This window comes from Mauremys mutica, chromosome 6 (assembly GCF_020497125.1).
Source record: "Mauremys mutica isolate MM-2020 ecotype Southern chromosome 6, ASM2049712v1, whole genome shotgun sequence".
Classification (NCBI taxonomy): Eukaryota; Metazoa; Chordata; order Testudines; family Geoemydidae; genus Mauremys; species Mauremys mutica.
The window spans coordinates 128,434,021-128,457,722 of record NC_059077.1 but is presented as its reverse complement, the minus strand read 5'-3'; the positions used below and the strand labels follow the sequence as shown (position 1 = coordinate 128,457,722).

General features: G+C 46.9%; 1 protein-coding gene across 5 annotated transcripts in view; it reads right to left on the bottom strand.

Annotated features, from left to right (window-relative positions):
• The window catches only part of FKTN (fukutin), a 60,311-nt gene that overhangs the window by 9,508 nt on the left and 27,101 nt on the right, over positions 1-23,702 (bottom strand). For 2 of the 5 annotated variants that reach the window (XM_045020609.1, XM_045020610.1), the window contains exon 10: positions 14,580-17,613. The exons of 1 other annotated variant lie outside the window; for it this stretch is intronic. In XM_045020609.1, the coding sequence (XP_044876544.1) occupies positions 17,400-17,613 (214 nt within the window). In that variant the 3' untranslated portion in view covers positions 14,580-17,399. Of the gene's footprint in view, positions 1-14,579; positions 18,003-23,702 lie in introns of those variants that run through there. 2 more of the 5 variants (XM_045020612.1, XM_045020611.1) reach the window with 2 other exon arrangements.

Genomic DNA, 23,702 nt, shown 5'->3' with positions numbered 1-23,702 from the left:
ATGCTGCCTCTGTTAAGAGTTGCATTTTGCCTTTACAGATGCAATCTTGAGCTCTCAGCCATCCGTGTTATCACTGGCTGAGAGGCTGCAAAGAATCAGGAAGAGGCCACATAGAAGCAAAGAGGACATGCTGCATGAAGTCATGCAGCACTCCCTTAATGAAAATCAAAAAGTGCAGGAGTGGTGGGAGAGTGAAAGGAGGGTCCGCCAGCAGAATGCGGATCGTCGGCACCAAAGCACGGAGTGGCTGATAAGCATCATGGAGCACCAAGCAGACTCAATCCAGGCGCTCGTAGCCATCCCAGCAGAGCACTTTTGCGCCCACCCCCCACACCCCAACCCTTGTCCCAAAACTCTTTCCCTTGTGCCCCCATGTCACCTTTAACCCACTTTCCCCAACATCCAGGATCTTATCGCCACCAGCTGCTTCCAACCCCTGTACCTTCACCACCCAGCCCCAAAAACTACAACCCTTACCCACTGCACTCAACCCCCATCACCATGCAGTATAGCCATCCTGAAGTGCAGCACTCACTGCACAGCACTCCAGACAGGAAGACTGAGTGTGATAACAGGACATACACAGATCTGTGATTGTACCGTTCCCCACCCCACCCCCTTGCCGTTTCTGTTTCCCAAGCAGTTGTGTTTCTTTTCAATAAATGGATTTTTTTGCTTTGAAAACATTCTTTATTATTGCATAAAGTAAAAGATACTTTAGCACAGGAAAGCAACAGGCACTGCAAGTCAGTGTATCATACATAGCAAACACAGATTCCTACTAACACTGGAACCACTGCACTTCACTCCCGTGTAGGACACCAGACATTACTGGTGGCTTTCAGCCTCTAATTGCTTCCTCAAGGCATCCCTAACCCTTGCAGCCCCGTGCTGGGCCCCTCTAATAGCCCTGCTCTCTGGCTATTTAAATTCAGTTTCCAGGTGTTGAACCTCCAAGTTCCATGCCTGAGTGAATCTTTCACCCTTCCCTTCACAAACGTTATGGAGGGTACAGCACATGGCTATAACCGTAGGGAAGTTATCGGCCAGGTCCAAGTTCCCATAGAGAGAGTGCCAGCGGCCCTTTAAACGGCCAAAAGCACACTCCACAGTCATTTTGCACTGGCTCAGCCTGTTGTTGAACCGCTCCTTGCTGCTGTCAAGACTCCCTGTGTAGGGTTTCATGAGCCAGGCATTAAAAGGTAAGCGAGGTCTCCAAGGATCACAATGGGCATTTCAACTTCCCCTACGGTGATCTTCTGGTCTGGGAAAAAAAGTCCTGGCCTGCAGCTTCCTGAACAGACCAGTGTTCTGAAAGATGTGTTCATTATGCACCTTTCCGGGCCAGCCTGTGTTAATGTCAATGAAACGCCCACGATGATCCACAAGACTTGCGAACCAGAGAGAAATAGCCCTTTCGATTAACGTACTCGGAGGCTAGGTGGTCTGTTGCCAGAATTGGAATATGCGTCTCATCTATCGCCCCTCCGCAGTTAGGGAAACTCATTTGTGCAAAGCCAGCCACAATGTCATGCACATTACCCAGAGTCACAGTTCTTCTGAGCAGGATGCGATTAATGGCCCTGCAAACTTACATCAACGCGATTCCAATGGTCAACTTCCCCACTCCAAACTGGTTAGTGACCGATCAGTAGCTGTCAGCTTCCAGATTGCAATAGCCACCCCTTCTCCACCGTCAGGGCAGCTCTCAATCTCATGTCCTTGCACTGCAGGGTGGGGGCGAGCTCAGCACACAGTCCTATGAAAGTGGCTTTTCTCATCCAAAAGTTCTGCAGCCACTGCTCGTCATCCCAGACTTGCAATCAGTGCTTGTTTCCTGAGCCCAAAAGCGCCGTTCCATGGTGGTGAGCATGTCCATGAATGCCACAAGCAATCTTGTGTTGTATGCATTACTTGAGTAGATATCATCGTCAGAGTCCTCACTGTCACTTTGGGTCTTAAGGAATAACTCGACTGCCAAACGTGACATGCTGGCGAGACTCGTCAGCATATTCCTCAGCAGTTTGGGCTCCATTCAAGCAGACTGAAAGGGAAGACAGAGTGTGCAGTACAAAATGCATTGAAAGATGGTGCCAATTGTGGACGGAAGCAGAGAGATTGCTGGGATCCGAACCGATGCATCACGAGGCATTGGGACAGGACCTAGAATGCCCCACACCCTCCACTCCCTTCCCACAAGCCAGAGCGCCAGAATGAGAAGAGATGCTCTGTGGGATAGCTGCCCACAATGCACCACTCCCAATGCCGCTGCAAGTGCCGCAAATGTGGCCACGCCAGTGCACTTGCAGCTGTCAGTGTGGACAGACTGCAGAGCTTTCCCTACTGCGCTCTACGAAGGCTGGTTTAACTCAAAGCGCTCTACATTTGCAAGTGTACCCATGCCTAAAGTCTGCAGCTTTGGGGGCATGGCCCAGACCCTGAGTCTGTGTTGCAGCAGGCTAGCGTACCTGGCTCAACAAGACAGGGTTCTGGAGTCCCAAGCTGGCAGGGAAAACGGGCTCAGAGGTCATTTCAACATGTCAGGTGACAGTCCCAATGGGGTCTCTGTGACTGAACCCGTCACAGTGTGTTCTTCAATAATTTTGTCCTGTTACAGTAGTATGACATTACCCTCACTACATTGCGTGTGTGATGCTCTGATTCCCCTAGGGTTGGGGAAAAAAACTGGGAGATCAATCAATTGGTTCAAATGGAATTCTGAAACAACGCTGGGCAGGAACTTGGGATGAGTGACTCCGGAGCGGCTTAAAACAGCCCAGGGGAGGGCTGTTGCTGGAGTAAGTAGCTCCCAGGCTGATTGGGGAAGCAGCCTCAGCTTGGCTACACCCCAATCAGGGCTCGGCTGGCCCTTGTAAGACGGCAGTGGGCCAGGAGCACAGACACTCTCACTCTCTCTAGCCTTTGGAGAGGAAGGGACCAGGCTGCCTGGGGAGCTGAGGAAGGTATCGAGGGTGGAGCAGTGTTGGGGAAGGGCCAGGGAGCTGGGGAGCTCCAGCCTAGCAGAGCCCCAGGCTGCAGGCCGAAGGAAGGGCCCTTAGAAAGGTACTGGGGTTGCAGAGGGCAGCCCACGGGTAGGCAGAGGCAGCAGGCCCAAACCCTCGTTGCCAGTGATGAGTGGGAATCATACTGCAGCCTGCCCCAGTGAATGGGGGCTAGATGGGGACTGGCAGTAGCCAAGACTGAGGCAAGGTGGGGGTTCCCCCAGGAGGGGAGACCCCTCAAGACTGTGGGGGTACTGCAAGGGGCAGAACCCCAGTGGAAAGGGGCACCAGGGTCTGGGAGGGACATGGCGAGGCAAGATAGGGGCCTGCAGAGGGCACTCCAAGGCTGTGAAAGAGCTAATTGCAAGGATGACAGCAGGAGGCGCCGCAGTGGTGAGTCTCACTCGTTACAGTGACCCTGTCCTTATAAAACACTGTATCATGTCAACTCATCTTTCATTAGCATGGTGTTTTCTTGGGAAAAGATTTCACCCAAACCTCCTTAGTTATGGATCTGACCTGGATGATTCTGTAACTCTTATTCAGATTTTAACTACAGTATCCTGCTACAGTCTAGATCAATAGAATCATAGAATCTCAGGGTCGGAAGGGACCTCAGGAGGTCATCTAGTCCAACCCCCTGCTCATAGCAGGACCAAACCCAACTAAACCATCCCAGCCATGGCTTTGTCCAGCCTGACCTTAAAAACCTCTAAGGAAGGAGATTCCACCACCTCCCTAGGTAACCCATTCCAGTGCTTCACCACCCTACTAGTGAAAAAGTTTTTCCTAATGTCCAACCTAAACCTCCCCCTCTGCAACTTGAGACCATTACTCCTTGTTCTGTCATCTTCTACCACTGAGAACAGTCTAGATCCATCCTCTTTGGAACCCCCTTTCAGGTAGTTGAAAGCAGCTATCAAATCCCCCCTCATTCTTCTCTTCTGCAGACTAAACAATCCCAGTTCCCTCAGCCTCTCCTCATAAGTCATGTGTTCCAGCCCCCTAATCATTTTTGTTGCCCTCCACTGGACTCTCTCCAATTTATCCACATCCTTCTTGTAGTGTGGGGCTCAAAACTGGACACAGTACTCCAAATGAGGCCTCACCAGTGCTGAATAGAGGGGAATGATCACATCCCTCGATCTGCTGGAAATGCCCCTACTTATACAACCCAAAATGCCATTAGCCTTCTTGGCAACAAGGGCACACTGTTGACTCATATTCAGCTTTTCGTCCACCGTAACCCCTAGGTCCTTTTCTGCAGAACTGCTGCCTAGCCATTCGGTCCCTAGTCTGTAGCAGTGCATGGGATTCTTCCGTCCTAAGTGCAGGACTCTGCACTTGTCCTTGTTGAACCTCATCATATTTCTTTTGATATAGTACATCTGTGTATAACATTGAATCACGGTAGAGGCTGGACGCTATTAGGTTAGAGCCACAGCTGGTGTAAACTGGCTGTCATTGAAGCTGTCTCTGTACTAGGTGAGGGGATCTGCTCTGCTGTTATGCAGGACACAGATAACATTTTCACACCTACTTACACGTGAACTGTTGTCTCTGGCTTCATATTGGTCTGGTTAAGCCTCTCCAGGCAGAGGTGTTTGTCTCAAGAATTTTGTGAGATGGCTCATACACTTACAGCATTCCACAAATAACTAATAAAAGACAGACACGAGTAGTGAAAATGGGCGTTACCCTGACAATCTGATCTTTGGAACTTTGTGTCTGTGTTTTTATACAGACCCGATCACTGTAATATCACATACACAAGAACAAAACAAACAAAAAAAACCTGATAGGCTTCCTGACTGTGGAGAAATTGGCAGCCAAAATGCAGATTTTTTTTCTTCCTTTCTGTAGTGAGGCGGCCTGGCTCCCAGCCGCTCCTGAGAGAGAGGAGCCAGAACAGCCACCACAGTGGGCGGAGCCACCGCCGCCTGTCCCTGCCCCCCGGAAGTCAAGGGGCGGGACAGGAAGTATAAAGGCCCGGCCCCAGCGCTCAGTTGCTACCCGGCGGCCGGAGAGGACTGACGCTCCTGACCGAGCTCCTGCTGGACCGAGCCTTCCCCGAGCCCGGTACCCTGAAGAGGACTGGCCGAGCCTGCCCCAAGCCCGGTACCCTGAGGAGGACTGGCCGAGCCTGCCCCGAGCCCGGTACCCTGAGGAGGACTGGCCGAGCCTGCCCCGAGCCCGGTACCCTGAGGAGGACTGGCCGAGCCTGCCCCAAGCCCGGTACCCCGAGGAGCTGTTCGAGCGTCCACCCGACCCGAGTCCTGAGGAGGAAGCCCGAGCTCGCCAGCCCTCAGCACGCCGAGGAGCCCATGGTGTGGGACCCAGCGCCCGACACCCGAGATGAGCAGGTACCCATGGAGGGGGAGATGGGAAGTAGCCCGGGGGTAGCTGACCCCAGTCTGGCTACAGCAGACGTTAAGCCGATGTCGGTGTGTTGCGGTCAGGACCCCACCGACACAGCAGCAGATTAACTGCCGCTGTTAGGGCCCCGGGCTGGGACACAGTGGAGTGGGTGGGCCTGTGTCCCCCCTGCCACCCCACTCACGGTTGGCAGTCTCCCCTTCACCCCACCGCACAGTACTACTTACCTGCTGTTTGCTCAGCCCCTGCCTGAGGGTCTGAGCCCTGAACTGTTGCTGTTTACTCAGCCCCTGCTGTATACACAGTCTGAGCCTGGGAACTGCTGTGTGGTTGCTCAGCTCCTGCCCAAGGACCTGAGCCCTGAACTATTGTTGTCGCTCAGCTCCTGCCTGAGGACCTGAGCCCCTGAACTGTTTGTTTTGCTCAGCTCCTGCCTGAGGACCTGAGCCCTGAAGAACTACTGTTGTTGCCACCCCCTGACCTAGGGCTGGGTTTCACTACCTGGTTGTTTTGCTCAGCTCCTGCCTAAGGACCTGAGCCCCTGAACTCTGGTTGTTTTGCTCAGCCCTTGCCTGCGGGTCTGAGCCTGTGAACTACTGTGTGGTGGCTCAGCTCCTGCCTGAGGACCTGAGCCTTGAACTGCTATCTGTTGCTCCGCCCTGACTGGGGGCTTGGGCTTAAATTACTGTTTATTTTGCTCAGCCCCGGCCTGAGGGTCTGAGCCCCTTAGACTATTGTTTGTTGCCCGCCCTGACCTAGGGCTTGGACCTTTGGAGACTGAACGGATTTAGGCCGTGTAGTGAGGCGGCCTGGCTCCCAGCCGCTCCTGAGAGGGCCGAGCCCCCACAGCGGACCGTTACACTTGCAATTTTACGTAAAGAAAGAAGGGACACACACCATAAACAGAAAGATTTCTGAAGTAGCAGAGGGCTAAAGTTCACTTGTTTTTAAGGCCATGAACCGTGCCTCCTTCACAGACACTGTTCCAAGGGAAGCACATAATACAAAGCACCTGCACTTCTTTATGTGGATGGCAGAGAAAGTGGGATTCATTAGTGTGACTTCTTCCTGTCTTTGCTAGCAGGACAGGTGACTGGAGAGCAGCAGCCAACGATAATGCCTTCCGAGTCATATTTTTAAAAGCTTGGGGGTGGAGGGACAACTCAAAGGACCTTTTCCTGCAAGAGATACAGGATCCAGCCCATAATCTACTGCAGGCCAGATTTTCCAACGTGCTCAGCACCCTCAACTGGGGCCAGATTTTCAGAAAAGCTGAGCTCTCACTTTAGCACCTAAATGGACTGGATCTTCAAGCGTGCTCAGAACCCTGCAACTCCGAGTATTCCCAATGTGGGTGACAGGGATTCTCCACTGTTCCTAATGGTAGCTGCTAGGTACCATGTTTTAAAATCTTGCCCTGCTATTCAAGCACCTGAATGGGAGCTGGTGGTGGTGAGCTTTTTTAAACATTTGGCCCTTCATGTGCAGCTTTTAAATTCATTGGAAAGTTAGGATGGCAGTGGTTGATCAACAAGCAAAATAGTTCCTTTTTAATAACCCTCTTTGCACAAAATTATGCTATGACTTTATCAGTAAAACTGAAATGAAAGACAGCAGAGATAGACACCTTTAGACAAACAGTCAAAATGTATAGTAAAACAAATATAAGACATCATTTAATGACAAATATTAACTTTCAGCCAACAGGGAGAATAAAGTAAATAGCACAATATTTTCAAAATGAGAGTGTGGAATTCTAGGAATAACTATTATAAAACAAGGTAAGGAAAGTGTGGTCCACTGGAATGGGACCCAGGCCCTAGGATCTATTCCCAGCTGTCACTGATCTGTTGTGTGACCATGGGCAAGTGGCTTCACCTTTCTGCGCCTCTTTCCCCCTCCATCTTTTTCTGACTTGTCTATTTAGATTGCAGCGGCCTGTTTCTGACAACTTGTTTGTACAGCGCACCTAGCACAATCAGGCTCCAGTCTTGGTTGGGGTCTCTAGGAGCGTATGTAACACAAATAAAATTAAAAAAAAATCTACAAGGCACACAGTGCTGCAGTTTCAGATGTTGATCAAAATGCAGCTAACTCATACGGAAATGGAATAAAGTGTGAAGAAATGACATCTAAAATCAGGGATTGAACAAAAGATTATATAAAAATTTGTGCATTAAATGTATATCAAACTAAGAACACACAAGGTTCTTCCTGACTACATAAGAACATAAGAACGGCCGTACCGGGTCAGACCAAAGGTCCATCTAGCCCAGTATCTGTCTACCGACAGTGGCCAATGCCAGGTGCCCCAGAGGGAGTGAACCTAACAGGCAATGATCAAGTGATCTCTTTCCTGCCATCCATCTCCATCCTCTGACAAATAGAGGCTAGGGACACCATTCCCGTCCTGGCTAATAGCCATTTATGGACTTAACCACCATGAATTTATCCAGTTCTCTTTTAAACGCTGTTATAGTCCTAGCCTTCACAACCTCCTCAGGCAAGGAGTTCCACAAGTTGACTGTGTGCTGCGTGAAGAACTTCCTTTTATTTGTTTTAAACCTGCTGCCTATTAATTTCATTTGGTGACCCCTAGTTCTTGTATTATGGGAATAAGTAAATAACTTTTCCTTATCCACTTTCTCCACATCACTCATGATTTTATATACCTCTATCATATCCCCCCTTAGTCTCCTCTTTTCCAAGCTGAAGAGTCCTAGCCTCTTTAATCTTTCCTCATATGGGACCCTCTCCAACCGCCTAATCATTTTAGTTGCCCTTTGCTGAACCTTTTCTAGTGCCAGTATATCTTTTTTGAGGTGAGGAAACCACATCTGTACACAGTATTCGAGATGTGGGCGTACCATAGATTTATACAAGGGCAATAATATATTCTCAGTCTTATTCTCTATCCCCTTTTTAATGATTCCTAACATCCTGTTTGCTTTTTTGACCGCCTCTGCACACTGCATGGACATCTTCAGAGAACTATCCACGATGACGCCAAGATCTTTTTCCTAACTCGTTGTAGCTAAATTTGCCCCCATCATATTGTATGTATAGTTGGGGTTATTTTTTCCAATGTGCATTACTTTACATTAAATTCATTTGCCATTTTGTTGCCCAATCACTTAGTTTTGTGAGATCTTTTTGAAGTTCTTCACAGTCTGCTTTGGTCTTAACTATCTTGAGCAGTTTAGTATCATCTGCCACCTCTGCCACCTCACTGTTTACCCCTTTCTCCAGATCATTTATGAATAAATTGAATAGGATTGGTCCTAGGACTGACCCTTGGGGAACACCACTAGTTACCCCTCTCCATTCTGAGAATTTACCATTAATTCCTACCCTTTGTTCCCTGTCCTTTAACCAGTTCTCAATCCATGAAAGGACCTTCCCTTTTATCCCATGACAGCTTAATTTACGTAACAGCCTTTGGTGAGGGACCTTGTCAAAGGCTTTCTGGAAATCTAAGTATACTATGTCCACTGGATTCCCCCTTGTCCACATGTTTGTTGACCCCTTCAAAGAACTCTAATAGATTAGTAAGACACGATTTCCCTTTACAGAAACCATGTTGACTATTGCTCAACAGTTTGTTTTTCTATGTGTCTGACAATTTTATTCTTAACTATTGTTTTGATTAATTTGCCTGGTACCGACGTTAGACTTACCAGTCTGTAATTGCCGGGATCACCTCTAGAGCCCTTTTTAAATATTGGCGTTATATTAGCTAATTTTGAGTCATTGGGTACCGAAGCCGATTTAAAGGACAGGTTACAAATCTTAGTTAACAGTTCCGCAACTTCACATTTGAGTTCTTTCAGAACTCTTGGGTGAATGCCATCTGGTCCCGGTGACTTGTTAATGTTGAGTTTATCAATTAATCCCAAAACCTCCTCTAGTGACACTTCAATCTATGACAGTTCCTCAGATTTGTCACCTACAAAAGCCAGCTCAGGTTTGGGAATCTCCCTAACATCCTCAGCCGTGAAGACTGAAGCAAAGAATCCATTTAGTTTCTCCGCAATGACTTTATCGTCTTTAAGCGCTCCTTTTGTATCTCCATCATCAAGGGGCCCCACTGGTTGTTTAGCAGGCTTCCTGCTTCTGATGTACTTAAAAAAACATTTTGTTATTACCTTTAGAGTTTTTGGCTAGCCGTTCTTCAAACTCCTCTTTGGCTTTTCTTATTATACTCTTGCACTTAATTTGGCAGTGTTTGTGCTCCTTTCTATTTGCCTCACTAGGATTTGACTTCCACTTTTTAAAGGAAGTCTTTTTATCTCTCACTGCTTCTTTTACATGGTTGTTAAGCCACGGTGGCTCTTTTTTAGTTCTTTTACTGTGTTTCTTAATTTGGGGTATACATTGAAGTTGGGCCTCTATTATGGTGTCTTTAAAAAGCGCCCATGCAGCTTGCAGGGATTTCACTTTAGTCACTGTACCTTTTAACTTCTGTTTAACTAACCCCCTCATTTTTGCATAGTTCCCCCTTTTGAAATTAAATGCCACAGTGTTGGGCAGTTGAGATGTTCTTCCCACCACAGGGATGTTGAATGCTATTGTATTATGGTCACTATTTCCAAGCGGTCCTGCTATAGTTACCTCTTGGACCAGCTCCTGTGCTCCACTCAGGATTAAATCTAGAGTTGCCTATTCCCTTGTGGGTTCCCGTACCAGCTGCTCCATGAAGCAGTCATTTAAAGTATCAAGAAATTTTATCTCTGCATTTCATCCTGAAGTGAAATGTTCCCAGTCAATATGGGGATAATTGAAATCCCCCACTATTATTGGGTTCTTAATTTTGATAGACTCTCTAATTTCTCTTAGCATTTCATCATCACTATCACTGTCCTGGTCAGGTGGTCGATAATAGATCCCTAATGTTATATTTTTATTAGAGCATGAAATTTCTATCCATAGAGATTCTATGGAACATGTGGATTCACTTAAGATTTTTACTTCATTTTAATCTACACTTTCTTTCACATGTAGTGCCACTCCTCCCCCTGCACGACCTGGTCTGTCCTTCCGATATATTTTGTACCCCGGAATGATTGTGTCCCATTGATTGCTCTCAGTCCACCAGGTTTCTGTGATGCCTATTATATCCATATCCTCCTGTAGCAGGATGGAACCCTGCTCCTGCCCTGAAGGGGTTAAAAACAGCCCTGGGAAGGGGCTGTGGCTGGAGAAAGCAGCCTTTAGGCTGGGGCAAGAAGCCTGGGCTGATTGGGGGAAAGCAGGCTCAGCTGTGGCCATGCTCCAATCAGGCCCAGCTGGCCCCTATAAGAGGCAGTGAGACAGAAGCCCAAAAGGGAGTCTCTCTCTGCATGTAGAGGGAGATAGGCCTGGCTGCAGGGAGCTGGACGTAAGGTACCTGAGTGAAGCAGGGCTGGGGAAAGGCAGAGGAGCTGGGGAGCTCCAGCCTGGAAAGCCCCAGGCTGCAGCCTAGCACTGGGCTAACAGGTACTGGGGGTTGCAGAGGCAGCCCAGGGGTAAGCCAAAGCAGCAGGTCCAAACCCTCCTTGCCAGTGATGAGTAGGCTGATACTGCAGTCTGCCCCAGGGCGTGGGGCTAGACAATGACTGGCAGTGGCCACACACTGAGGCAAGGTGGGGACAGAGGGTGGGGGTCCCTGAGAGGGGGAGACCCAGTTAAAGGGGCACCGGGGTCCTGGGAGGGATACGGGGGCCAGTAGCTGGAAGGCAGATCACTGGCTTGCAGAGGGCGCTCTGGACACTGGACTCTGCTAATTCCCCGGAGTCACCAGCAGGAGGCGCCGCAGGGGTGAGTCCAACCCGTTTACACCTCCTTTATCACAGGGCACTCTAGTTCACCCATCTTATTATTTAGACTTCTAGCATTTGTGTACAAGCACTTTAAAAACTTGTCCCTCTGCCATTTTCTGATGTGTCAGATTCTTTTTTATGTTACTGTTTATCATCTGATCCGGCCCTTACATTATCCTCTTCCATCCTCTGCTCCTGACTATAACCTGGAGATTCTCTATCATTAGACTCTCCCCTAAGAGAAGTCTGTGTCCGATCCACATGCTCCTCTGCAGCAGTCGGCTTTCCCCCATCTCCTAGTTTAAAAACTGCTCTACAACCTTTTTAATGTTTAGTGCCAGCAGTCTGGTTCCACTTTGGTTTAGGTGGAGCCCATCTCTCCTGTATAGGCTCCCTCCATCCCAAAAGTTTCCCCAGTTCCTAATGAACGTGAACCCCTCCTCTCTACACCATCGTCTCATCCACGCATTGAGACTCTGAAGCTCTGCCTGCCTACCTGGCCCTGCGCGTGGAACTGGGAGCATTTCTGAGAATGCCACCATAGAAGTCCTGGATTTCAGTCTCTTCCCTAGCAGCCTAAATTTGGCTTCCAGGACATCCCTTCTACCCTTCCCTATATCATTGGTACCTACATGTACCACGACCACCGGCTCCTCCCCAGCACTACACATAAGTCTATCTAGATGCCTCGAGAGATCCGCAACCTTCGCACCAGGCAGTCAAGTCACCATACGGTTCTCCCGGTCATCACAAACCCAGCTATCTACGTTTCTAATGATCAAATCTCCCATTACTAACACCTGCCTTTTCCTAGCAACTGGAGTTCCCTCCCCCAGAAAGGCAACCCCAGCACCATCTGGAAGGAGGGTCCCAACTATGGGAAGGTTTCCCTCTGCTCCCATTGACTGCTCTGCTTCCCTGGGCCTTTCATCCTCCTCAACAGCACAGGGGCTGTCTGAGCAGAGGTGGGACAATTCTACAGTGTCCCGGAAAGCCTCATCAACATACCTCTCTGCCTCTCTCAGCTCCTCCAGTTCCGCCACCCTGGCCTCCAAAGTCCATACATGGTTTCTGAGGGCCAGGAGCTCCTTGCACCGACTGCACACATACGCCACCCGCCCACAGGGCAGGTAATCATACATGCTGCACTCAGCGCAATAAACTGGATAGCCCCCACTCTGCTGCTGGGCTTCTGCCTGCATTGTCTCCTAGTTAATGGAAGGGTTGTTTAAAGCAAGACGTTTTGAATGTAGTTTGGTTTATAGGTTTTAAGGCGACTAAAGGAGCACAGATAGAACCGACAAGGGACGCCCGCTCCCTTCCCACTCCCCTGCCAAACTCCCTTGCGAAACTCCCTGTTAGCAGCCCCTGTTTGCAAAGCTCCCTGGTTGCTTGTGCGCAGCTTAATAAAGCCCTGGCCTGTGTGAATGCCCCGCCCACTGATTAAGGCTCAGCCAATTACCAGAGGCTTCTAGCTTTCAAACCTTCCTTTGAAGCTCACAGCCTCCAACTGCCAGCCACAGCACAGGGTCCTTCAAATAACCAACAAACCAAACAGACTGACAAACACAAGCTCAGCACACAGCAAGTAACTCCCAAACACAAACACACACTACAGACAGTCACTTACCCCACAGATGCTGTATTTGCTCCTCCTTCACCTGGAGAACTCCCTTGCGAAACTCCCTGTTAGCAGCCCGTTCACAAAGCTCTCTGGTCACTTGTGCGCGGCTTTATAAAGCCCTGGCCTGTGTGAATGCCCCGCCCACTGATTAAGGCTCAGAACGTTTCACTTTACTCACATGAGTAGCCTCCTTGAAGTTAGAGCTGAGACATACATCCTGTTATCAATACTAGACCCATCCTGTAGATATATATCCATTGATATTAACAGGTGCAACAGTTAAATTTACTTAAATATTTTAAAAGATAAAGTGATTTTCCTTGTATTTATCAACTTCTGCACATTATTTCTATATCCCTTTTTATTTATATTTTCAACCCAATATCAGTAATCCACTAATGACTTTTAATTAGCACAGACTGGTGTGAGATCTCACGATGGATGATCTTGCACAGTCAACCAAAAAAACCCAACCCACCCGTTTCTTGTCCAAGAATCCCACCAGGCTACATCTTCAACAGGACTATTCATATACTTAAAGTTAAGCTGTGCCTAAATGCTTTGCAGGATTGGGGCCAGAGTACTTGGCACCTTGCAGGATTAAGCACTCACACTGTTGCAGTGAGATCAGAACCACACCATGGAGCCTACAAAAATTTTCATTTTAAAAAATAAGGTGGGTTTTTTTAGTTAGCGAGAACAAATCTGCAGAGTCAAAAATGCATCTGGGATTAGATTGTGTGTGCCTCCCCCACAATTCAGTGCTTCATAACAGAATAAATGGAGATTTTTAAGTCTGCCATTTACTTAGTAGTGATGAAAAATACTATTACAATAGTCCAAGATCTGCATTTGGCGTTTGCATAGATCACTAACATCAGAAAATGTGACTTCCAGTCTCAAGGAATTAATTTTGTCACGCTGGCTCTGGCTGTCAAGCTTAAGCGACAGCAAGAGCAACACACTGCATGGGGTGATCTGAGCACAGGTACAAATCATCTCCAGCATGACAGGGTAAGCCAGATGCATAACAGGATAAGGCAGCAGGAAATGATTCCAGTTTGAGTATAATGTACCATTAATTTTCTACTTTTCTATCTTACTGTGTGTCTGTTGAAGACATGATCTGATCTATCATCAGAGGAACCATTTTCTGAAGGGGAAGCTGCAATAAGCTATTTCTCAAAGAGGACCCCTAGAAATATTCTGAAAAATGGATGCAACTACATCCTGGGTTCAAACCTGCCCTGGTATATTTGTTTGCTGCTTCTGGTTTTGCCCATGGTTCTTCCAGAATCTTCTGCCTCTTTCCTTATGTTGTTTCACCATGTGGCATTTGTTGTAATAAGTTTAGATTTTATATTGCTGGAAGAAAAAAATAGGCTCACAAGTAAAGAAAGCAGACCAGGAGAGTTCTATAGGTGGAGCAAAGTGTGTAGATATTGCTAAAAAGCTACTAAATTTCTGACAAATGTGAGCTTACTCTTGCTATTGCCCTTCTGCACTCTCACGTGGGCATAACAACTACATAAAGAAAGGGATGCAGGTAAGTGACAAGAGTGGGTAAATAAATCAGGGAATGTCAGAAAGGTTTGCAGCAGGAGCTGGGTAAGGTGGCACAAATTTTTCCCTCACTTACACCTGTGCAACCATAGTGAAGTCAGTGGGATTGTACCAGTGTAAGCAAAGGGAGAATCTAATCCAATAATAATAATGTCACCTATTTCTCAGATACAGTAAATCAGTTCTAGTATTCTATACAAACAACAACATTGTTTTCATAGAGTTTATTAAAATAAAAGCTTCAGGTAAACATGGTCATAGAATCATAGAATCTCAGGGTTGGAAGGGAACTCAGGAGGTCATCTAGTCCAACCCCTCAATAAACAGTTTAGAAAAACAAAGATCAAAAACATTCCTCTTCAAATTATTCCACAGTAACACTGAACAGTATGTTAAAAATGCTGCCCTAGATAACAAAACATAATTGTACCATTAGCAGATTGAGTGGAAAATTAAACTCATTCATTCAGGCCTTGTCTACGCTAGCGAGCTTAGAGCAGCACAGCTGTGCCGATGCAGCTGCACCACTGTCAGAGTGCTGGAGTAGCTGCTCTCCCAGAGACATACTAAAACTATATCAACAAGCGGCAGTAGCAATGTCATCGGGAAAAGCTCTCCGCCAATACAGCGCTGTGCACACTGGCACTTAGGCCAGTGAAACTTCTGTTGCTTCTAGGGGTATTTTTTTCACACCCTGAGCAACATAAGTTTTGTCGACATAAGTGGTAGTGTAGACATGGCCGTAGTCAGTGTTAAATAATACATTTCTTCTGAAGATTTTAACAGCCTGGACAATAAGTTAAACACACACACACATATACAGTATTGCAGTCAGATATTTAAAACATTCTATTCTGCTTAGGGGATGAGCATTTTTGTTTTTGCTACTAGCCTTTCCACTTACAAATATAAAATCACAAACCTGTGACAGGATTGCACATTTTCTATCCTGACACTATCTTATCTTTCCATTCCAAAAACAGAGAGCAACGGTACCTTATTTAATAGCATAGTGCTGCTTAACACAGAGCTCTGAATAATAAAACCATCAAAAGGAGATTAGCTTTAGGCCATACGCAACAACAACAAAAAAGAATGCAAAAAGTACCACATGAAAACTCATCCCTTCCCAGACTCAGTGCCTCATCTCATCAAGTAAAAACATTACTAGGATTTAACCTCTTCCCCTCCCCAATTTGTCAAAAAACACCAACGTTTTTGTAGTGTTTAAAAAGCCAGTAGTAATTAAGGATGTGACAAATCCATTTTTTAAAGTACTTGCCAAATTCTGAATTATTTACTGCAGTATTCAGTGGCAGGAGAGTTCTGGAACTAGGAGGGTTGGCAGGAATGAAGTGTGTCGTGCACTCTGTAAATACCAGCGAAGCCCCAGAGTGCACCTGGAATGATACAGCAGTAAAACAGTCACTCAGATTCAGCTGTGTTAGCTACTCAAAACTGTATTAACTTGGATACAAATACCTGGAAAATTCAGTATTTATGTATCAACTGAATACAAAACAAAGATTTGTCCTAGTGCCAGTAACTGACAAAAAAAACTGTGACTTGTAGATAACCATCATACTCCAGGAAAGAAATCTGGACTACAGCCTTATTATACACAGATATGAAAGCATCAACACTGCTTAACTCCTTGACATTGGCACCATGAGTGCTCCAGGGTTAGTGCCAGTACATTTGGTATTCATATTTCATTAACAACCCCAGAACTCTTGACTTGCCCACTGAGAAAGAACTGAACAAATCAGGGTCACTTAGCTTCACTGACTTCACTTTGGGAATACTCGAGATCCATCTCGCTAAATGGATTCAAGCACAGGTTCAGACAGAAGCTATTATTCAGCAATCCCTCCCGAAAACGAAATACAAGAAAGTTTACTGTACTGACTAAAAATGCAAGTAGCAATGAGAGAAGATACAGTTGTGAGATTTTTCAATCCAGTGACACACCAGCAGTAGCCTTTAGAGTACACTGTTGTAAATCTGAGGGAGGAGTTGGCAGCTTTATACAAATTAACAGCCTGGGGTTTACACTCAAAACATGAGGATAGTGATTCTCAACCTCCTCCATACCATGACCCCAGGTTACAACAATAAAGAAGTTTCAGGACTCCACTCCTATCTAACTCTAAAGAAAGGGAGGGTGATTATGACCCTATAAAATCTGTTTACAACTCCCAGGTTACTTGAGACCCATGGTTTAGAGCATCAAAGACCAGAATTCTGGACTCTCCTTTTATACGAAGTGTCCCCCTGTAGCATATGGCTCCATGTTAAAAAATAAACAGTAGATAGCATTCCCTGACATAGCTACATAAAGTGGTTAATAGAAAATGTCTCTACTTTTGTTAACTGAATCCCAAGCTCAGGTTTTCCCAAGGGCATGATATTAGGAAAGCCCACACCTCATCTGATGTGGATAGGACTCGTCAGTGTCTTACCCCACCTTTTCATCCAGAGCTACCTTTGTATCCCTCACTATCTTAGTTGTGCCCCTTCACAAAGCAGTCACTCCTGCTCTGAGTAACTGGACAACATTCCAGCGACCTCTGAAGTCAGACTGACTGCCACAACCGCTAGGGGATGCTTTAGATCAATTTATCTATCTGTGTAAGGTATTTCTATGGTGCCCACCACTCTAGTATTTCAGTGCTGAATTTCCCCCCATGAGACAAAGCATGCTGAGCCATTTGGTCTGGGTTCAAGTTTAATTTTTTCCTATCTATATTCCCACTTCAATCTTTCTTATATTCCTTTTGTACCTCTTTCCTCTCAGCTAGTCATCTCAGTTCACACATACTACCTTCATTCTCTTCCTTTAGCTGTCACAGAGACTGCCAGATACAAGTGTTGCGAGAAGTACACATACCACCTATTATGCCAATAAAGATTCAAGCTCTCCTTAGGAAATGGATGAAAACTGATCAGAAAACTGATCTCGACATCTTGGGGTGAGGGAAATTAAGCATGGATAGGTCCGATGGTACCAAACAAATCCTGGTTACATCCATGTGATCAGTAGACTTGAATGACATCATCCCATTCATCAACAGGCCACATCCCGTTGTACTGCACATTGGATGGAGAGTTTTTCCAGTCCCACACCTTCACAGGTACCTTCCAGTCCTTGCCGTAGTTGGCTTCGACATATTGGAGGGTTTCACAAGGCACATGTACCTTGAGTTCTACAAACTCAGTCCAACACAGTGTAAACTTGGGAAACAGGTACCTATGTTACAATAAGAGAACACAATAGTTAAGACTCAAAGATAGGTATGATATTCAGTAAACAAAACCTTGGCAGCCACTACACCATTTGATTTTGAAAATTATGAAGGAGTACAGATTGTGTACTGTGGCCAGAGCATAAGACAGAGTCAGGGACATCTGCATTTCAATTCTTTCCCTGCCCATGATTTGCTGCATGACTTTGGGCGAGTCACTTAACCTCGCCACTTTTGTTTCCTATCTGTGAAATAGGGGTAATACTTATTTACCTTACAGGGATGTAGTGAGGATTAACTAGTTAATGGCTGTGAAGTGCTTTGAAGATGGAGTTTTATTATGGCTACATGCTCAATACGCTCTCCCTGATAGCTTCGCTGCAGATGCGATGCCCTTAAAAATATAAATCACAAAGAAAACCAAACCTGCCATGGGGCATTGAAGTAATACGAGTTGCCAGACCTAGGCAGAATGCCCCTCCCTCTTCTCACACCTGTGGTAGAATGAGACATACCAGCAATGCCCAGGTGATCCAATGGAGAAGATACAGGACAGGGAGCTTAGGATCTACTTCCAACTTTGTCACTGACTTGTGATACAAACCCAGGACAAGTTACTTCGGGTTAGAGTGTAACCCTACAAGCTGACCTGGACAAATAGTAGTCAAGCAACCCCAGGAGCAGCACATGTGCCGCGCGCATATATATATTTTTTATTTTTTTGCAGAAAAAAGCTTCTGCTGAAGAGTTGCTGCAGATCCGTCTTATGCCCACCAGAGGGCGCTGCAGCATCAGAACACAACAGCTGTTCCCGGCCAGCCCAAGCTAGGATAGGGAAGAGAAAGAGGCTGCAGTGCCTTCTTCAGAGCACTTGTCGGGCCAGGAGACAGGGGCTATGGGGAGACAGACAGCGTGGGGCTGCTGGGGGGGGCTATACAAGGGCCCATAAAGGCTATTGGAGGAGGACAGACTGGACCAGGGGCTGAGTGGAGTGGAGGCGCAGGGCCACATGGGCAGAGAGGGAGGGGGTGCAGAGCTACAGGGAGGGAAGGGCTATGGCTGAGTGGGGCAGGGACACACGGAGATGAGGGGAGGGGGCTGGCTGAGGGGTGCAGGGACACACTGGGATGGGGGGAAGGGTGTAAGGCCACATGGGGACAGGAGGCTCACTGAGTAGGGGCACAGAGACACATGGGGACAGGGGAAGGGAGTGCAGGGACACATGGGGAGAGGCGCAGATGTGCCTGACTGAATGGGAGAGGCTAGGGGTCAGCCAGGGTCTGCATGGGGGATCCTTACCCACTCCCCCAAAACACCCGTTCCATACTTTCCCCACCCATACCCAGCAACCCTACAAGTTCATACCCAGGCTTCTTCTCAGCAATTACTTCCCTCTCCCACACTGACTCTTCTAACCCTTTGCACTGCTTTTGAGGGGTGCAGGAAATATGGTTCTGTTGTTTAAATAAATTATTCAGAAATCTGTATTAATATGCCTAGTGAGGAATCTATTTGTCAAAAAACATTTCCTGATCTTTTTGTTTTCTATACTGTTACAGACATACTTGCTGACAGGTATTTTGAAATAAATTACCAAAATAATTGAAACTGGTGTGATTATATTGTGTTATTTTGACAAATAAAATATGCAGAATCTTTCAGAATGTTTAATTTTTTGGTGCAGAATTCCCCCAGGAGTATCCCGTGCATAAAATGAATCACAATATATGTGTTTGCAGGACTGGGGCCATACTCACAAAAGTGTCTATTCAAGGCATCTCTTGTGGAAGTTAGGAAACCATCTCCACAAGAACAAAATATGACTACAAGAAAAATAGATACAATTCTAAAAAATTTAAGCAACATGGGCCAAACATAACTGCTCAGATACTTTCCTTTCCCACATCCTTCATCTATATTTTGGTTATTCAAATTATACATTTCTTGGAGTAGGGACCCTGCTTTTATTCATGACTGTAAAGCATTAAGATCACTTCTAGTATGATGTAAATAACTGGTGAGCATTCTACACTGGGCATTTAGTCTGTGTGGTAAAAATCAGGAATTTGGAGCAATCAAATTTTTGAATTGGTCCACTCCAGCTCTGGGCAAAAACCTACTGCTCCAGCTCCGGGCTCTGCTCCAAAGCCCTGGTAAAAATGACACTATCTGATAACAGTTCCGTAACAGAAGTCTGCAACAACCTTACTACACACTAGTTAAGGCACAACACTCCTATGATGTCAAATTAACAGCCTCTCAAATGTCAGTATAAAAGTCACTGCTGCTCAACCAGCTGCACTGTCCTTACAATTCAGAGGCAAAAATGTTGTTAAAATACTTAGTTGTAAATAATTATACAACTATCATTATTCCAATAAAATTTTACTAAATTAATGTGTGAAAATGAGGAAATTCATAGTGTTCCTATACTAATACTACTGACCCTATTGCTAAGTTTATTTCCCAAGGTGATTTGTTTGTTTAGTTGGTTGATTTAAATCTAATAGATCTTATTGTTTCTACTGTGAGATATTAAGTTGTTGCTACACCACAGTAACTTCAGAGCTTCTAAATTCTGCAGCATTCACTCCCAAGCATAGAAATTCTGGTACAGTAGAACCTCAAAGATATGAACACCAGAGTTATGGACTGACGAGCCAATTGGACACCATGTGAAACCGGAAGTAACCAATCAGGCAGCAGCAGAAGGGGGGGTTGGGGAGAAGGAAAAAAAAAAGCAAGTACTGTACTGTGCCTGTATTGCATCTTAAAGGTAGGCACATCTGGGCTGCTTGTCCTCACCCCACCCCCACCTTCAGGGCAGCCACTTACAGCAAGACATTGGGGCTGCCAGCCCAAAGCAGCTGTAGTCTGCAGAGCAGGAGCAATGCTGGGGTCTGCGCAGCTTTCTCCCCTCCTTCCCTTCCCTTCCCTGCCAGGAGGGGACAAGCTGTTTTTACCTCTACCCCCAGCCGGGAGGGGGACATGCTGTTTTCTTTCACACACACACACCCTTGGCCAAAGGGGACAAGCTTGCAAACTCATGCCGGGCCTGAGTAGGGAGCTCAGCTGCTGCTTGGAGTGCCAGCTGTTGGATTTGGAGCCTGAACTGTGCTTTGTTCAGAGTTACGAACATTTCAGAGTTACAGACAACCTCCATTCCCAAAGTGTCCGTAAGTCTGAGGTTCTACTGTATTATCACCACTTATTCTTGAAGAACAGTCAATCCAGAGATCATTTATTGTATGTCCATACAGTTCCAGGGGCTCAGACCTAGTCGAGGTCACTTAGAGATACGAGAATATAAAAAGTTAATATGAGCTCCGTATGTACTTATGATAGAGCTTCTAATTTCTGCAGCAGTAACTCTATAGCTTCTAAACTCTATAGTTGTCACTTTGATGTTTAGAAACTCTCCCATCTGCAGCTCCGTACAGTAGGAAGCTCTGTTTTTAAGGTGATAACAATTCTTAGAAACTCACTCCAAGCTGAAGAATTAGATTCTAGCATGACTTAAACAGAGTAACGTCTGTCTTGGTTAACCAACCCCATTTCCTCCCATGTTCCACAATCATTTTGAAAGAATGAAGTGAAAGCACCTAATGGTGGTGGGTATCACAACCTTTAAAGTCAAGAGTGATTAATAATAAGGTTTAACTGTTAAAAAAAATAATCTCTCCTAGTATCTCTCTTTTTAAGAAAGTATTTAATACAATGGAAGCTAGGTTAAGACATTCTAAACAGGTACATTCTGTTACTGATCAAGCCCTGGTCTACACTACGAGTTTAGGTCGAATTTAGCAGCGTTAGATCAATTTAAGCCTGCACCCGTCCACACGATGAAGCCATTTTTGTCGACTTAAAGGGCTCTTAAAATTGATTTCTGTAGTCCTCCCCGATGAGGGGATTAGCGCTGAAATCGACCTTGCTGGGTTGAATTTGGGGTAGTGTGGACGCAATTCGATGGTATTGGCCTCCAGGAACTATCCCAGAGTGCTCCATTGTGACTTCTCTGGACAGCACTCTCAACTCAGATGCACTGGCCAGGTAGACAGGAAAAGCCCTGTGAACTTTTGAATTTCATTTCCTGTTTGGCCAGTGTGGCGAGCTGATCAGCACAGGTGACCATAGAGTCCCAGAACTGAAAAAAAGCTCCAGCATAGACCGAACGAGAGGTACTGCATCTGACTGCTGCATGGGGAGACGAATCTGTGCTATCTGAACTCCATTCCAAAAGATGAAATGCCGGAATATTTGAAAAAATCTCCAAGGGCATGAAGGACAGAGGTTATAACAGGGAGCCGCAGCAGTGTCACGTGAAACTTAAGGAGCTCAGGCAAGGCTACCAAAGAGGCAAATGGCCTCTCTGTGTCAGAGCCCCAGACATGCCACTTCTATGATGAGCTGCATGCCATTCTAGAGGTTGCCCCTACAACAACCCCACCCTTGTGCTTCCCTCCTCCCTCACCCCTCCTGGGCTACCTTGGCAGTTATCCCTTCATTTGTGTGACGAATTAATAAAGAATGCAGGAATTTGAAACAATGATTTTATTGCCTGTGCAAGCAGAGATCAAAGGGGGGGAGGGGAGGGCGGTTGGCTTACAGGGAAGTAGAGTGAATCAAGGGGGGGCAGGTTTTCATCAAGGAGAAACAAACAGAACTTTCACACCGTAGTCTGGCCAGTCATGAAACTGGTTTTCAAAGCTTCTCTGATGCACAGAGTGCCCTGCTGTGCTCTTCTAACCGCCCTGGTGTCTGGCTGTGCGTAATCAGCAGCCAGGTGATTTGCCTCAACCTCCCACCCTGCTATAAATGTCTCTCCCTTACTCTCACAGAGATTGTGGAGCACACAACAAGCAGTAATAACAATGGGAATATTGGTTTAGCTGAGGTCTACTGCACCAGCGCGCTTTTAAACGTTCAAATGCACATTCTACCACCATTCTGCACTTGCTCAGCCTATAGCTGAACAGCTCCTTACTACAGTCCAGGCTTCATGAGCCACGGGAGCAAGGGGTAGGCCGGGGTAGGTGCGACTGCGCGGTGCTGCCGACTGGGAGAGCAGCCTGAGGCAGAAGCCTCCAGCTGGCATGATATTCCAGGCAGGACTGAATCTCCATTAGATGAAACTTAAAGAAGAGAATGACCTGGAGTCATTCCCATTTTTGTCCAGGCTCCCCCGACCAACCTCACTGAGGCCAGGGGCGGCTCTAGGTATTTTGCTGCCCCAAGCAGGGCAGGCAGGCTGCCTTCGGCGGCTTGCCTACCGGAGGTCCCCGGTCCCACGGCATGCCTGCGGGAGGTCCGCTGAAGCCGCGGGACCAGCGGACCCTCCACAGGCAAGCCGCCGAAGGCAACCTGCCTGCCGCCCTCGCGGCGACCAGCAGAGCACCCCCCGTGGCTTGCCGCCCCAGGCACAAGCTTGGCGTGCTGGTGCCTGGAGCTGCCCCTGACCGAGGCTGGCCAGAAGCACCCATGTCTGCCTGGTTGGCCAGGAGCACCCACGGGACAACGACGACGGTTAGCAGTCGTATTGCACCATCTGCCATCCACAAGGCAAGGCAAGGCAAGGCAAGGGGATGCTGCTGTGTAGCACTGCAGTACCGCATCTAGGGTGACCAGATGAGAGGAAGAAAATATTGGGACACATTGAGGGGGCTGCTGGCGGAGGGAAAAAAAACAAAATGGAGTGCGAAATATTGGGACAAATTGCCTAAATATCGAGACAGCTCTGATTTTATCGGGCTGTCTGGTCACCCTAACCGCGTCTGCCAGCAGCACCCAGGAGACACATGGTGACAGTGAGCTGAGCGAGCTCCATGCTTGCCGTGGTATGCCGTCTGCATGGGAAACCCAGGAAAAAAGGCGAGAAACTATTTTTTTCTGTTGTTCTAACGGAGGGAGGGGGGGCCTGACGACATGTACCCAGAACCACCCGCGACAATGTTTTTGCCCCATCAGGCATTGGGAGCTCAACCCAGAATTCCAATGGGTGGTGGAGACTGCGGCAACTGTGGGATAGCTACCACAGTGCAACGCTCCAGAAGTCGACGCTCGCCTCGGTACTGTGGATGCACACCGCCGACTTAAT